At 42.0% G+C, this 13,771-nt stretch overlaps 1 protein-coding gene across 4 annotated transcripts in view; it reads left to right on the top strand.

The window, feature by feature from the left end:
- Positions 1 to 13,771, top strand: part of LOC108289080 (myosin VIIA and Rab interacting protein) — a 209,767-nt gene that overhangs the window by 94,120 nt on the left and 101,876 nt on the right. For all 4 annotated transcript variants that reach the window (XM_017508338.2, XM_017508339.2, XM_017508336.2 and 1 more), the window contains exon 2: positions 8,499 to 8,635. In XM_017508338.2, coding sequence (XP_017363827.1) covers positions 8,499 to 8,635 — 137 coding nt within the window. The remainder of the gene's footprint in view (positions 1 to 8,498; positions 8,636 to 13,771) is intronic.

The raw sequence follows: 13,771 nt of genomic DNA, 5'->3' as shown, positions 1-13,771 counted from the left end.
TGGTACAATTTTGGCTCCTTGCAACCTCTGCATCCTGGGGTCAATCTATCCTCCCTCCTCAGCCTCTGGAGTAGCTGGGACTACAGGCATGTACCACCATGCCTAATTTTTGTATTTTTTGTAGAGTTGGGGTTTTGCCATGTTGCCCAATCTGGTCTCAAACTCCTGGGCTCAGCAATCTGCCTGCCTCGGCCTCCCAAACTGCTGGTATTATAGGCATGAGTCACTGCTTCCAACCAATTTGGAATCTTGTAAAAAATAAGTCAGGGAAATCAAGCATGGACAACTCTGGACAGTTCACATTGGAAAGCTTTTCCCTATAAATCTCATCATGAGAAGAGCATCTCCCTTCCTTCCTAAGCCACCTCTCCTACCCACCTACTGAAGCTGAGAAGCAGCAGCTTGATGAGAGAAAATGCCTGGGAAAGAAAGCAGGTAGATTTCGATTTCTCACCCATTTGTGGGAATGATCCAGAACCCAAGACCTGTGGGACACTGATAGTCCAGCCATGCCCAAGATGCCTTTGGCCTGGCTTTCCAAACCATCCTTTCCTCACCTTGCACTCTTTGAACAGATTAGTCTGGCAGCACTGTTGGCAAGGGCCCTGGTCTGTTTTGTAATCCTTATATGTCTAACACAGTGCCTGGCACATAGTGGGCCCTCAATACATAGTGAAAGAATGAATGAGTGAACAAATGAATGAGTCCATGCGCAGATGCAAGATTCCATTTGTCTTCTATTTCAGCAGGATGCCGACACAGAGGTTTTTCTCATGTAGCCTTGCCTGCAGTTGTGCGTGTTTAGCTGGAAACCAGACACCTGAGCATGGGCCAGGAAGCACTCAGCCAGTCCACCCTGGGTGCTGAGGTTCTCCCAGCCCTCTCCCCACACCTCTGCCCTGTGGACCACATGCATCCTGTGAGTTTCCTCTGAGCCATGAGTTTTTAAATAAGTGAAATAAAATCACTAATATCAAATGAGCATGATAATGACTGAGCCTTCCCTGGAAGTTCCAGGGACGACCTTCCAGAAAACCTCTCTACATTAACTCTAAGTCATATCATAATCTAAAACACATTACTACTTTTTCCTGACAGAAAGTAAATTTAGTTTTAAAATTGACAATAATTGTATATATTTATGGGGCACAAAGTGATATTTTGATATGTATACATTATGGAATAATTAAATCAAGCTAGTTAACATGTATGTCTCACACAGACTTATTTTTGTGTGTAACATAAAGCATGTTACTTTTAAGGAAAAGTTTTCTGCTCTCTAAATTGACCTGTGGTTTTGCAGGTCATTCCCCAAGGACTCATTGTTGTCTTCCACCTCCCTGCAGCCCCAGGCTGGTGCCCTGATTCCGCTCTGAGACTTGAGCAAGCTGAGGCATTCTATTTTAAGTTCACTGAAGTGCTTCAGAATGCTGTACAGTTTTGGTATAAGCAGTGAATGGAGAACTCATGTGATGATGCACTTGAAGTCCTCCTAGGCTGTCTAGAACTTAGAACATGGTATTAGGACTCTTGGTTGCAAATAATAAAAACTCAACTTAAAAAGACTTGAAAAAACAAGAGAATCTGTTGGCTCATGTAACGGGAAGGTCCAGGGATTGACTTCAGGCTTGAGTAGATACATGTGTTCTAAGTATAACAACAGAATCCTGTCCCACCCCACTGTCAGATCTGCTTTTGCACCTCTAAGCATTCATTCTGCCATGGAGCCAGCCCTGCAGAAAGGGAGCATCTATTACCAAGATCTCCAGTAGAAACTCCCAGTTCAACCCCAAAGGCAGGCCTAAGTCATGAAACCACCACCACTAGTGCCAGGAGTAGTACCCACCCTTCCAGAACTACATAGACTAGGTTGGAGAGGGAGGGAGGAGTGTCCCAAAAGGAAAAGAAATGTCCCTTTGAACAGTGAGGGACACAGTAACAACTCTCTTCCATTGATACCATGTGGACTCTTGGAACTGCAGAGCTGAGCCTTTCTGGTGGCCAGCTGCACAGAGAGCAGGGCAGTGTGTGGAAGAGGGAGCCTGGAGAACATTTCTCTTCTGCAGTTGTATTTCTTTTGGGCTTTGAAAGATATCGAATAAATCGTAAGCCCAAAGGACATGATTTCCAGAAGCAAGGCTTTCTGTATTTCCTTTCTTTTCTGTTATATTATTCTAAATTCTGAAAATAGCTTTATCAGTGCTTTTTAGTAAAAATGACAGATGCTTCTTGTAATAAATTAAAATTCTATAGAAAAATAAATTGGAGAGCGAGCCTCTGTTCATGCTGGGTGCCTGTGAATAGTACTTGCACATGGTTGCAAGCTCGCAGTTTTTAATCCCTGCTCAAACAGTTGCTCCTTTGAGCAAGGAACTCACTCTTTCTGCGTGTTGATTTATGCATCTATGAAAAGAGGATCATTTTAGAGCCATTAGAAGAAATTATCAAGCCCTTTACTGATGCCAGGCACCTTACTGTTTATATTATATAATCTTCAAAACAGCCTGATAAAGTGGTTACTGTCATCATCCCTGTCTTATAGATGAAGAAGCTGAGGCTTAGAGGGATTAAGTAATGTGCTCAGGACCACACTTGTAGTAAACGCCAGGGCGTGGGACACTACCACCAGCCCCCGCACCCGTGTGTCTACCACTGCACTGTTCCCTGTGAAAATTAAACAGGATGATGCAAGGAAAACTTTTGGCACAGTGCCTCAGACACAGCAAGCACTCAAAAAATTGTGCTTATTTTTTCATAATAGTGATACTAATGATATGATGAAGTTTTATGTGAAATAAATTATGGATTTAGTATATTGTGTTTGATAGCTGCTTTTTCTCCCTCCGTAAGGAAGACAAACCTCTCAATTCCATTTTTTCTACAGAACCAGAGGGGAGAAGGTAATGCTTGCCTTCTGTCTTTTCATTCTCCTTCCTGAGCTGCATTTGGGGACCAGAAGTGGGCTTTGCCATGGACCAATTGGCAACCCTTTCAGGGGTTTCTCTTTAACATGAGGCCACTTTGAGAGGGACTTTAGAATCTCACACCATGGGTGGAAAGTGTACATTGGTGCAAGCTTCCTGAAAGAGTCAAATCTTTGAACCTGGCTGCTTTACTTCTAGGATCCACAATTGTGGATATGTGAAATCATTTGGCTGGCAGCATATGCGTCATAGAACCATTTTTAATGCAGAAGAAATGGGAAGGATTCAAGGTCCAAAGATTGGAGATCAGTTATGTAAACCTTGCTGTATCTATACTATGGAGAACTCTGAGTTGACTGAAGATGTCATGAGAGAAGATTGTTCAACAACATTGCAGTCAATCAGGAGTACTAAGTGGAAAAAACAAGTCATAAAACAATGTCTGTCCATCACGTCCTGGATTTTATTGAGTGTCTACTAGGTGCACTTTAGTGGTCTAGGCACATCAGATACAGGAGTGGGAAAAAAATTCTGTCTTCCTTGAGCTTATGTTCTACCTAGGAGGGGAGATAGATAAACAAAGTAATAATTAAGTGTTAATATGTTGATATAGTGATTATTGTTATTATTACTTAATCATAGACAATTATATATCACTAAACAGCAGAAACAAAGAAGTATTCTATGAAAATATGAGGAATAAAAATCAGAGTAAGAGGACAGACATGTTGGTGTGGTGGTGGTGTTTTAGCAAGGGTGATCAGGGAAGGCCTCCCAAGGGAAGTGATATTTGCACAGAGACCTAAATGAAGTGATGGATTGAGCCTATCTGAGACTATCTGTGGAGAACTGTGTTATAGGCAGAGGGAAGAGCAAGATCAAAGCCAGTGTGAGCATGTTTGTTAAAAGATAGTGTGAACACTGTGTGTACAGAAACACACATGTGCTCAGGAAAACCCATTTGTGGCCTTTTTTCTTCATTGAAGTCACTGTTTAAAAGTGGCACCTCCCCGCTGCCACCATCACTGTTTCCTGGCCACTCCAGGTGGCTGCCCTGCTGCTGCCCCACAGCCCCTGTCTGCAAAACTTTGTGGGAAGAGGGAGCACATCATCCCTGTTGCAAAACTCAGTCTCTCAGAGCCACGCTGGCCCTGGAGCCCCTTCAGCACCAACCAGCTTTGGACTGACTTCTTGGTCGCTGCCTTCTCTCTGTGCCTGCATGAATACACACACACAAATACACACACATATACACATGCATGCACACAGATACACATGAGCACATGCACATTTGCATGCACACACACACACACACTCTCTCTCTCTCTCTCTCCCCCCCTCCCTATTGAGTTCCAGGACCCCTCCCAATCTGTATGTAGGCTGATTATAAACACCTTGCATGGAAGTCTGAAAGAACACTCATCTAATGCCAGGTTCCGGTAGTAGAACTTTGGGTAGTTTTATAAATCTTCTTTTGCTTGTTTTTGTTTCAGTGTTTTATAGGAATACATGTACTTGGTTAAAAGAAATTCAGACAGTAAAAGATATTAAATTAAAAGGATTTTATATCCCCAACTTTTTGCCAAGTTCCCAGTCCCCCAGAGAATCACATTCAAACATTTCTGGGGGCTACCACTATACTCCTAAATAATATGTTTATCTTGCTATTTATTGATTAGTCTTTAAACTTTCATGAATACTTTACTTTTTCCTATCTCCTTACCTTCCCCTTGAAGTTTTATTAAAATTTTAATTATATGCTGGTGAACTCTGTGGCTTTAATAGCATATTGAAACCATTGACTTTGGTATATATACCTTACACAGTCTGTCTTGACTGCATTCTGTAAAATTTTGACTCCATTCTGCAAGATGGGAAAATTAGCATCTCTGAACTACCCTCATCATTCTATTTCTCTCTACATCCAGGTTTCTATCAGGCTATCAATGATTTTTAATTTTTCTTTCAGTAACAAATGCAAATATCTTGACAGTGTGCTCCTTTTATGCTTTATCTATAAATAGGGTGAAAATTAAACAGTTTCTAAATTATATAAATATTATTTTCTAGAGACCAAAGTCATGACTTAAAATTCATAAAGAGAGAAAAAAAAAACTGTTATTCTTGGCTGTAACACTTGGGCTACTGGAAGAAAAATGAGTCATCATCTTTCTTCTTCCACTCAATTAGTTTATAAAATCTTAGAACTTTTAATTTGCTTCATAGATAGAGCATATATTCTTGACCTGTTTTTGGTTTTGGTTTTCCCAAAGTTTCTAATGGCTTTTCTTTACTCTTGTCGGCAAAAGAAAGTTGTGGCTCCTTCTTCACCAATTCTCTTCATCCATGTAGATTCTTAATTATATGCTTACTGAATGGCCCATTTGGGCGCCTACCTTCCAGATCTGCTGCACAATCCCAGGACTTCTCTTCACTGTACTCCTGGGACAGTTTCCTTCTTTTTAGAGTCCCAAGATCCTCTTTCTTGGATGGCTTTTGGTTGTCCTGGAATATACCTTGAGAATTTTCTTTTCCAGAAAGCAATCTTACATATCTGAAAATATCTTCATTTTGCCCTCTTGGGATGATGGTTTAGCTGAACACAGAAGTCTAAGTTCACATCATTTATTCTTAGAAAATCTATGCTATACTGTCTTCCAGCATTCATTGTTACTGATTAGAAATTTTAGCGTCTTTATTTTTGTCCATTTGCAAAATATTTTTTTCTGTCTGAAGCCCCTAAGTTCTCCTTATCTTTGAGGATCTGAATTTTCATGAAGATGTAGCAAGGTAGGTTTGTCTGCTTTATTTTGTTTTATGTTTCATTTATTGTTTGAGCAAATTGGTAGGCCCTCTTAACCTAAAGACTTTTCCCTTTCTTAGCTTGGGGAAATTTTCTTCTATCATGTCTTCGATTTTTTTCCCTCTCTTGCCTTTTCTGTTTTCTCCCTTTTCAGAATTCTGTTAGATGCTGAATTTCCTGAATTGATCCCCCATGTCTCTTTTCTTTCATATATTCCATGTTTTTGCTTTCTTATTCTACATTCTAGAAAATTTATGTTTATTTTAACTTTTAGGTCTTCTATTAAATTTTTTATTGATCCTGTTTTCTATTTCCAATAAGTTGTTGCCTGTCTTCTACCTATATTTCACATCACCCTTGCCTGTTACATGGATGCAGTATCTTTTAAAATCATTATGGATAGTAATCAGAATTTGTTACTTTCAATACTCTGAGTTACCTTTCTTTGCCCTTTGTTAATTGTTAGTTTATCTCAGCTCTTCCTTCTTAGGCCATTGTATTGTTGCAAATGCCTGGTGATTTCTGGTCATCTATTCATATTTTTGAACAAAGGACTTAGTTGGTGAATAAAGGTAACCAACATGGACCTCCTCTGCCATTGGGCAGGTAAGTATTCCCAAAAGGGGTTCAGGGCTGAAAGGTGAGGGTGCTTACTGAGAGCTCCAAGTTTGTGAGTTAGGCAGTCAATTGTCAGGCTTTGCTTTGGTGTACAGGGATGGCATCTGATGGCAGGCATGTAGGGGTTTCCCCAGTGCCAAACAATACAGGCTTCTGTATTAGTCCATTTGTGTTGCTAGGAAGTAATACCTGAGTCAGGGCAATTTATAAAGAAAAGAGGTTTGTTTGGCTCATGATTCCGTAGGCAGTACAGGAAGGTGCCAGCCGTTGGCTTCTGGTCAAAACCTCAGGAACCTTTTACTTACAGCAGAAGGCGAGAGGAGCCTGTGTGTCACATGGCAAGAGAAGGGAGCAAGAGAGAGGGAGGGTTGTCACACTCTTTTCAACAACCAGCTCTTTAGTGAACTAATAGAGTGAGAACTCACTCATTACCACAGGCAGGACACCAAGCCATTCATGAGGGATATGCCTCAAAAGCCCAAACACTTTCCACCAGGCCCACCTTCATTACTGGGGATCACATTTCAACATGAGATTTGCAACTGGGACAAATAGCCAAACTATATCAGCTTTGCTATGTGGTGTTAATCTCCATACTGACGTCCTAAATCTAAAGTAGATTGTTCAGCTTCAGTAGAGAACCACTTTATCTTTTGGGCCTAAGACAAATTATCCTTGAACCAATTGCCCATTTGTTTGGGAGTAGGTCTAGGGGACCAAGAGGCCTCATTATTATCTACACAACCATTAAATTACCTGTCTGAGTACTGCCATAATCCAAACCTGCTCTCTGAATCGCCAACTCAAAATTTGGTCTTCCAGCTAGAGTCCAAGCTCTTCCATCTGTTCTGAAGGACACTGTTCTTTGTTATCTTTATGCTATCATTGTCAAAATCTCTGATTTTGCTCTCACCCCCATTCTTCCCTTGTATAGATTGTTTTATACCTTTGGGTATCTTCTCACATTTCACTGGGTCTGGAAAATAAGAGCAACTAAATGTGGGCTTGTTCTTCCATCGAGCTGGAAGCCTTTATGTTCCTGCTGCTTTTCTGAATTTTCTAAAATAAGTGTGTCTTCTTATATTTATAATAAAAATGAGAAAAACAGCTGTTTTTTAAATGGAAAGGCTTTAGAGATTTGTTCTCAACTGGCATAAAAGAGAAGAATCTTGCATTTTGTTTTTTTGTTGTTGTTGTTTTTTTTTTTTTTTTTTTTTTTTTTTTTGAGATGTAGTCTCACTCTGTCTCCCAAGCTGGAGTACAGTGGCGCTGTCTTGGCTCACTGCAACCTCTGCCTACCAGGTTCATGCAGTTCTCCACCTTAGCCTCCCAAGTAGCTGGGGGCGTGCACCACCACACCTGGCCAGTTTTCATATTTTTAGTAAAGATGGGGTTTTGCCATGTTGGCCAGGCTGGTCTTAAACTCCTGACCTCAAGTGACCCACCTGCCTTGGCCTCCTAAAATGCTGAGATTACAGATGTGAGCCACAGCACCCAGCATGAACCTTACCCATGTATCAACCATTATAGCATTAACCTGGAAACTACTTTTCCACAGTACTTCAATCTGAATGAGGAAGAGGCTGGAGAATTTTACTGTCTTCCTTGTGCTTTTTATTTTTCCAAACTGAATTAGAAATATTTTTAATACAGTAAGAATATTAAATATAAAGCCTAATATTAAATGGCCAGAAACTTTGTGGTTTAAAATGGCAAACATTTATTGGCTTGTTCTTTGGAGTGACTCGGTGGATGGTTCTGCTGGTCACACCTAAGGTCACTCATGTGTCTCCAGTCAAACTCATGGCCGATGGCTTCTTTCACCTGTCTGGGAGTTGGCTGGCTATTGGCTGGGGCAAGAGGGATGATAGGGCCAAGCGTGTCTCATCACACAACAGGCTAGCTTGGGCTCACTCGTGGTAAAGGTTGTGGGATTCCCAAGAGCTGCAACAGAGGAAACTGCAGGGCTCAGGATTCACACATCACTTTCACCATTTTCCATGGTCAGAGAAAGTCACAGGACCAGCCCAGAATCAAGGGGTAGAGAAATAAACTTCACATCTTGATGGATGGAGCTGTGAAGCATTGTAGCAGTTTTGCAATTCGCCGTTTAATAATTCTAATTTTCTGTTGTCTATTTCTGTTTTCCTCAGGCTTCTGAGAGCCCAGTCTCTGGAATGGTTCTACAATAATGTGAAGAGCCGCTTCAAGCGCTTTGGCAGTGCCAAGGTTCTGAAGAACCTGTACAGGAAGCACCGGCTGGAGAGTGGCGTGTGCTTCGACATTCTAGGTACTCTCACTGCCTGCTGCTCTTGGAGTCTTTGGTGGGCTGGTGGGTAGAAGGCCTGGCTAGAGGCCCTGAACAGTGGAGCACACTAACCTGGGACAGAGAAGTTTGCTTAAATATCTGGCACTAGTGAGAAGCAGAAATAGAAGGATGGATGCCAGAGACTCTGCTAAGTTTTGATTCTTTTGGTTCCCGCATCCCCACTGGGCTAGAGCTTACCAGTTAGAAGCTGTGAAGACCTAAGTACTTCTACATATTGTTACTATTTTAATCTCAGATCCAAAATTAGGTATTCTTGATCATCATCCCTTAATGATTAAAACATTGGAAAGTTATTTGCCCTTGGCTACAGAGAGACTACCTCTATGCCTGGCGGGCATGCCCTCCACCCCTCCACCTTCCGTTCTTACTCCAAAATTCTGTTCTTATGGCCCAGAAGATGATGTAATCGGAGAGTTAGAAAAGTGTCAGCTTCCTCCCTGGAAACTTGAAGGACGAATTTTACCTATGCTGTTTTTATACAGTTAAGACAACCAAGTTAATTGGAATGAGAAATTATATTCTTTAGTCCTGTTAGATCAGACAGTAGAAAAGAATGCTAGTCAGAATATGGACAACATGCCTTCCAAAAAGGCTGTTACTTTCTATCTAGTGGCAGTTATTTTTTTTTCATCACTTGGCTAACACAGGTAAATGCTTTCTATCCATGAGAAACAGGGAAGGAAAAAAAAACAACTCATCCATCTTACTGGGGGCCTCTTCACCATCATTATTTTACATTGTTGTTTTCTCAATAAAGTCTTTTGTTGCGTCTTATCTAAAAATATGCCAGCCACTTAGAAAACGGGGAAAATAGAATGGAAGCACTAAACATTAAACATGGAAAATCATTAGGGCATTCTGTTGTCATTAGAATCTCTGTCTTTCAAACTGCCCGGGAAAGCTATAGCTAAGAGAGCAGTGCTGAAGTTTTCCACATATTACGTTTATCACCATTTCACCAATTTTTCTAAAAGCTCTTTCTGTAGAAATGGAGGCAAAAAAGAAATAAAGCTTAAAAATCATACTGTTAGCAGCTTTTCAACCCAGAAACATATCTCAGGAAGGTTCACAAATAGAATCGGCTCACTCATTTGCATCCCATCCTCTTTTCCTCTCTTGTACAACCTCAGGTGTGCTGTATGTGCCTCTTTAAATATCACCAAATTCAGATCTTATAGGTGTTCTTTCTACTTAATGCACATTGAGGAATAAAGCAAACATGTGGAAAACCCTGTAGAATAGAGCAGAATTTTTATTTCTTTCCCTTTCTCTCTAAGTCTCCACAAGTGGAGAAAGCAGGCACGAATCCCAAGTGGGGTAGTGCAGGGCTTTGACATTTACAAGGATTGCTTTCAAAGGAGAATTCTTTGCTAGGAATAAATACCTGCCCTGATTGAAGCAGCTTTAGGTTCTAGGCCCTCTGTGATTCAGCACTTCATTCATCTGAGCCTCAGTCACAGCACTTACCACATATCACATTGCATTCAGGATTACACAGCTGCCTCTCCTGCCAGACCGTTATATGCGGGTGGTAGCTTATTTATCTGTGTTCTCAAAGTGTGGCTCAAGGCCTGGAATGTCTTATATCCTCATTATTGCACTAGTTCAGTCTTAAAAGCATTTTATGGGACCAGGCATGGTGGCTCACACATGGAATCCCAATACTTTGGGAGGCTGAGTCAGGAGGATCACTTGAGACCAGGAGTTCGAGACCAGCCTGGGCAACACAGCACAATCCTGTCTCTAGAAAAAAAAAAAAAATTAAATTAGCCAGATGTGGTGACATGCACCTATCCTTTGAGCTACTTGGGAGACTGAGATGGGAAGATCACTTGAGTCCAGGAGGTTGAGGCTGCAGTGAGCCATGATTGTGCCACTGCACTTTAGCCTGGGTGACAGAGCAAGACCCTGTCCAAAAAAGATTTATGGATACCAAGACACTTCACAGAAATATGAGAATCTGTTGCTTTCACATTATTTGTATCTCCATTTAAGTCAAGATTTCTTTTGGAGAAACATGAAGAAAAGCAGATAGGGGACAGTTGATGAGATGGTACTCAAACATATAAAGCCATGGTCGTAAAACCACGAGATCTATTCTACAAGCTACATAGGAAATTCAGTTACACTTCACGTATGGAGAAATCGTCCAGGGCCTCAGTGGCCTCCTGGCTGTGTGAGATGACTCAAGAGCCATTCTTTTGCCTGTCACCTCATACCCTTTGTAGGTTTGTCATCTGCTATCCTCCATTCATGACTACACATTAGAATTGCCGAGGGCTTTTTGAAAAAAACCTCCCAATGCCCCAAATCATTGTCCACCTCCCCCCCCATTAATTACCACTGAATCTCTCTGGAGGTGGGATCCAGTATACATATATATATATATATGTATATAATTTTAAAGCTGCCTGTATTATTCCAAGGTACTGCCAAGACTGAGAGCAAGAGCCTCAGCTAGAACTCAGAGTAATTAGTTCAGCAGTGTTCTTACAACTTTATCTAATGGTACTTATTTTCAGAATTTTGACCATCAGAACATGATATGCAAAATCTGCAGTGCACAAGGCATGTGCTGTGCTCTAGGACTCTCAGTGTAAAACTCCTTTCACCTACAAAACATCTTCACTACATGGACCACTGTGGTTTGCCGTAAAAGCACTCAGTTCACAGAAGATTCCTTCAATCCAGAGTCTCACATATCACCCATCACATACGCACCTTGTAGTGCCATCAGTTGCTCAGCAGTGCTCCCTAGCTAACCTTACTCCTTCTCCTGCAGCTCACAGCAGGTGACCAGATTAGGCCGCAAAGAAGACTCAATAGTTTTATCAGATAAACCTAAGATGTATTGAACACCTACTTATGTGCCCATCTGGCTTGAGTTGTGGGTTGATGAAATGAGTAAGACCCTGCCATTTCTCAGAGCCAGAACTCTAGCAGGGAAAATCATGCTCACGTGGCTTCTCTGATAGACCCAGCATACATTTTTTTAAAATTTTAAGTTCCAGGTTGCATCTGCAGGATATGCAGGTTTATTACATAAGTAAATGTGTGCCATGGTGGTTTCCTGTACCTATCAACCCATCACCTAGGTATTAAGCCTCACATGGATTAGCTATTTATCCTGATGCTCTCCCTCTCCCTGCCCCCTTAACAGGCCCCAGTATGCATTCTTCCCACTGCTGTGTCCATGTGTTCTCATTATTCTGCTACCACTTATAAGAACACAGCATGACATTTTTAACGGTTATCCTAAAAGAAGTACTACATAAAAAAGGTACAAGTTGCCATTATTAATACACTTAGTCTTCAGACAATTGGATAAAGAATATGTGCTTTTATTTAGTAGTGTTAAATAAATGGGAAAAATAAACCTTGCTTTTATTAATCTATATCTAATTTTGACATGATTCTTGAAAAGGTCTATTGCTTCATCTGGGATTTGATGGACAAATGTGGTCTTTTAAAAATGCTGAGCCATGTGAAATTAGAGTTTCCGCCAACTCATGAAAAATAGTGGTTTCATGTCATCTGGATGCCTAGCCCATGCTTTTCAGAACAATTCAGTCCCTTTCTGCCCTTGAAAAAAAACGCATCATCCTGAATGACACTGACGCCCCCCGCCTCCGAATTTAAAAGGGAAACAGAGGTGTTTTACTAGAAGATTTAAAGTCATGCAAAACCAGGGCTTGTCCTCTGGTGAGGTCAGTCTCCCAAAGACCTTTTCATATCTCCCCTCTCCTCATGTTTCTCACAACCCTCCCCATCCTCTCAGCAGGCAACCTCAAATCCTCCTTCCCATGGCCAACAGGGCATGCCAGGCAGGGACCCGCCCCTGCGTGCAGCTGCAGTGGGGGCACCATCTCCCTTCTCTGTTGCCCATCCCTCCTCTTGGTCTTGAATCTTATCCCTCTTACTTCCAGGAAAGTCTCAAGGTCACTTCTTGCTCATTCAACCTCTGTCTTTACTGAGATTTGTAAACACTCCTGTTTTCTAAACCCCTCCCTGACTGTCCTGCCATCTTCTTTTCCATCACAGGTAAACTTGAGAAAGTGAGCTGCATTCAGGGCTTCCATTGCCTGCCCTTCCTGACTGCACACTCACCTTTGCCCCATTTCAAGCTGTTCTCTACCCAGCAGCCACAGTACACTTTTAGAGGCACAGATCTTACCAGGTCATCTCTGTGAAACCTTTAAGGGCTTCACGTGGCTTTGGGATGAAGATCCAAACACTGATGTGGCCACCATGACCTGCATGGCCTGTGTCCCCAAGTCACCTCACCAGAGCTACTTTTTGTGTCTGCAGCCCTGCCATGCTGCCTCTCATTTAGGCCTTCAGACACACCCTTTCTCCCAGAACCAGTCTGCAAGGTGCTTGCTATGCCCTGCATGTTCTCCCACTCCATACACCTGTTGGCTGATGCTTCACTGCCTCGGTCCATCTTTCCTGATGAACAGCTTCACTGTGCTGTAGACCATCCCATCAAAGCACTTAACCTATCTCTAATTTTATATATATTTATATAAGTATTTGATTAATGAATTTCCCACATGGAACTCTATGCCTATCAGAGTGGGGTGGTGGCAGGTTTAGCTTTGCTCATCAGTGTACCCTTAATGCCTGGGCTGAAGCCAGGCATCTACTGGTGCTCATGGACGATTTGCTGGATGAATGAATTAATTCTAGATGCAGCCATGCCAAGCCACACAACTAGTAATTTGCAGGTCCAGGAATTGACCTCACATCTCTCAGACTTTAGTCTATTGTTTTGTCATTGACTCCATATTGCCGCAAAGAAGGTATGGGAAGAAAGTTGGGGTTGGCAGCAATGCTGCATCAAGAATCAGTATGAGAAGAAAAAAGCAATGGGTCAAAAATGTTAGCAGCCGGGCGCGGTGGCTCACGCCTGTAATCCCAGCACTTTGGGAGGCCGAGGCGGGTAGATCACGAGGTCAAGAGATCGAGACCATCCTGGTCAACGCGGTGAAACCCCGTCTCTACTAAAACTACAAAAAATTAGCTGGGCATGGTGGTGCGTGCCTGTAATCCCAGCTACTCAGGAGGCTGAGGCAGGAGAATTGCCTGAACCCAGGA

The sequence above is a fragment of the Cebus imitator genome, unplaced genomic scaffold, assembly GCF_001604975.1.
Source record: "Cebus imitator isolate Cc_AM_T3 unplaced genomic scaffold, Cebus_imitator-1.0 Scaffold391, whole genome shotgun sequence".
Taxonomy (NCBI): domain Eukaryota; kingdom Metazoa; phylum Chordata; class Mammalia; order Primates; family Cebidae; genus Cebus; species Cebus imitator.
The sequence above is the reverse complement of the archived record's forward strand: the minus strand, read 5'-3'. Positions and strand labels throughout refer to the sequence as shown.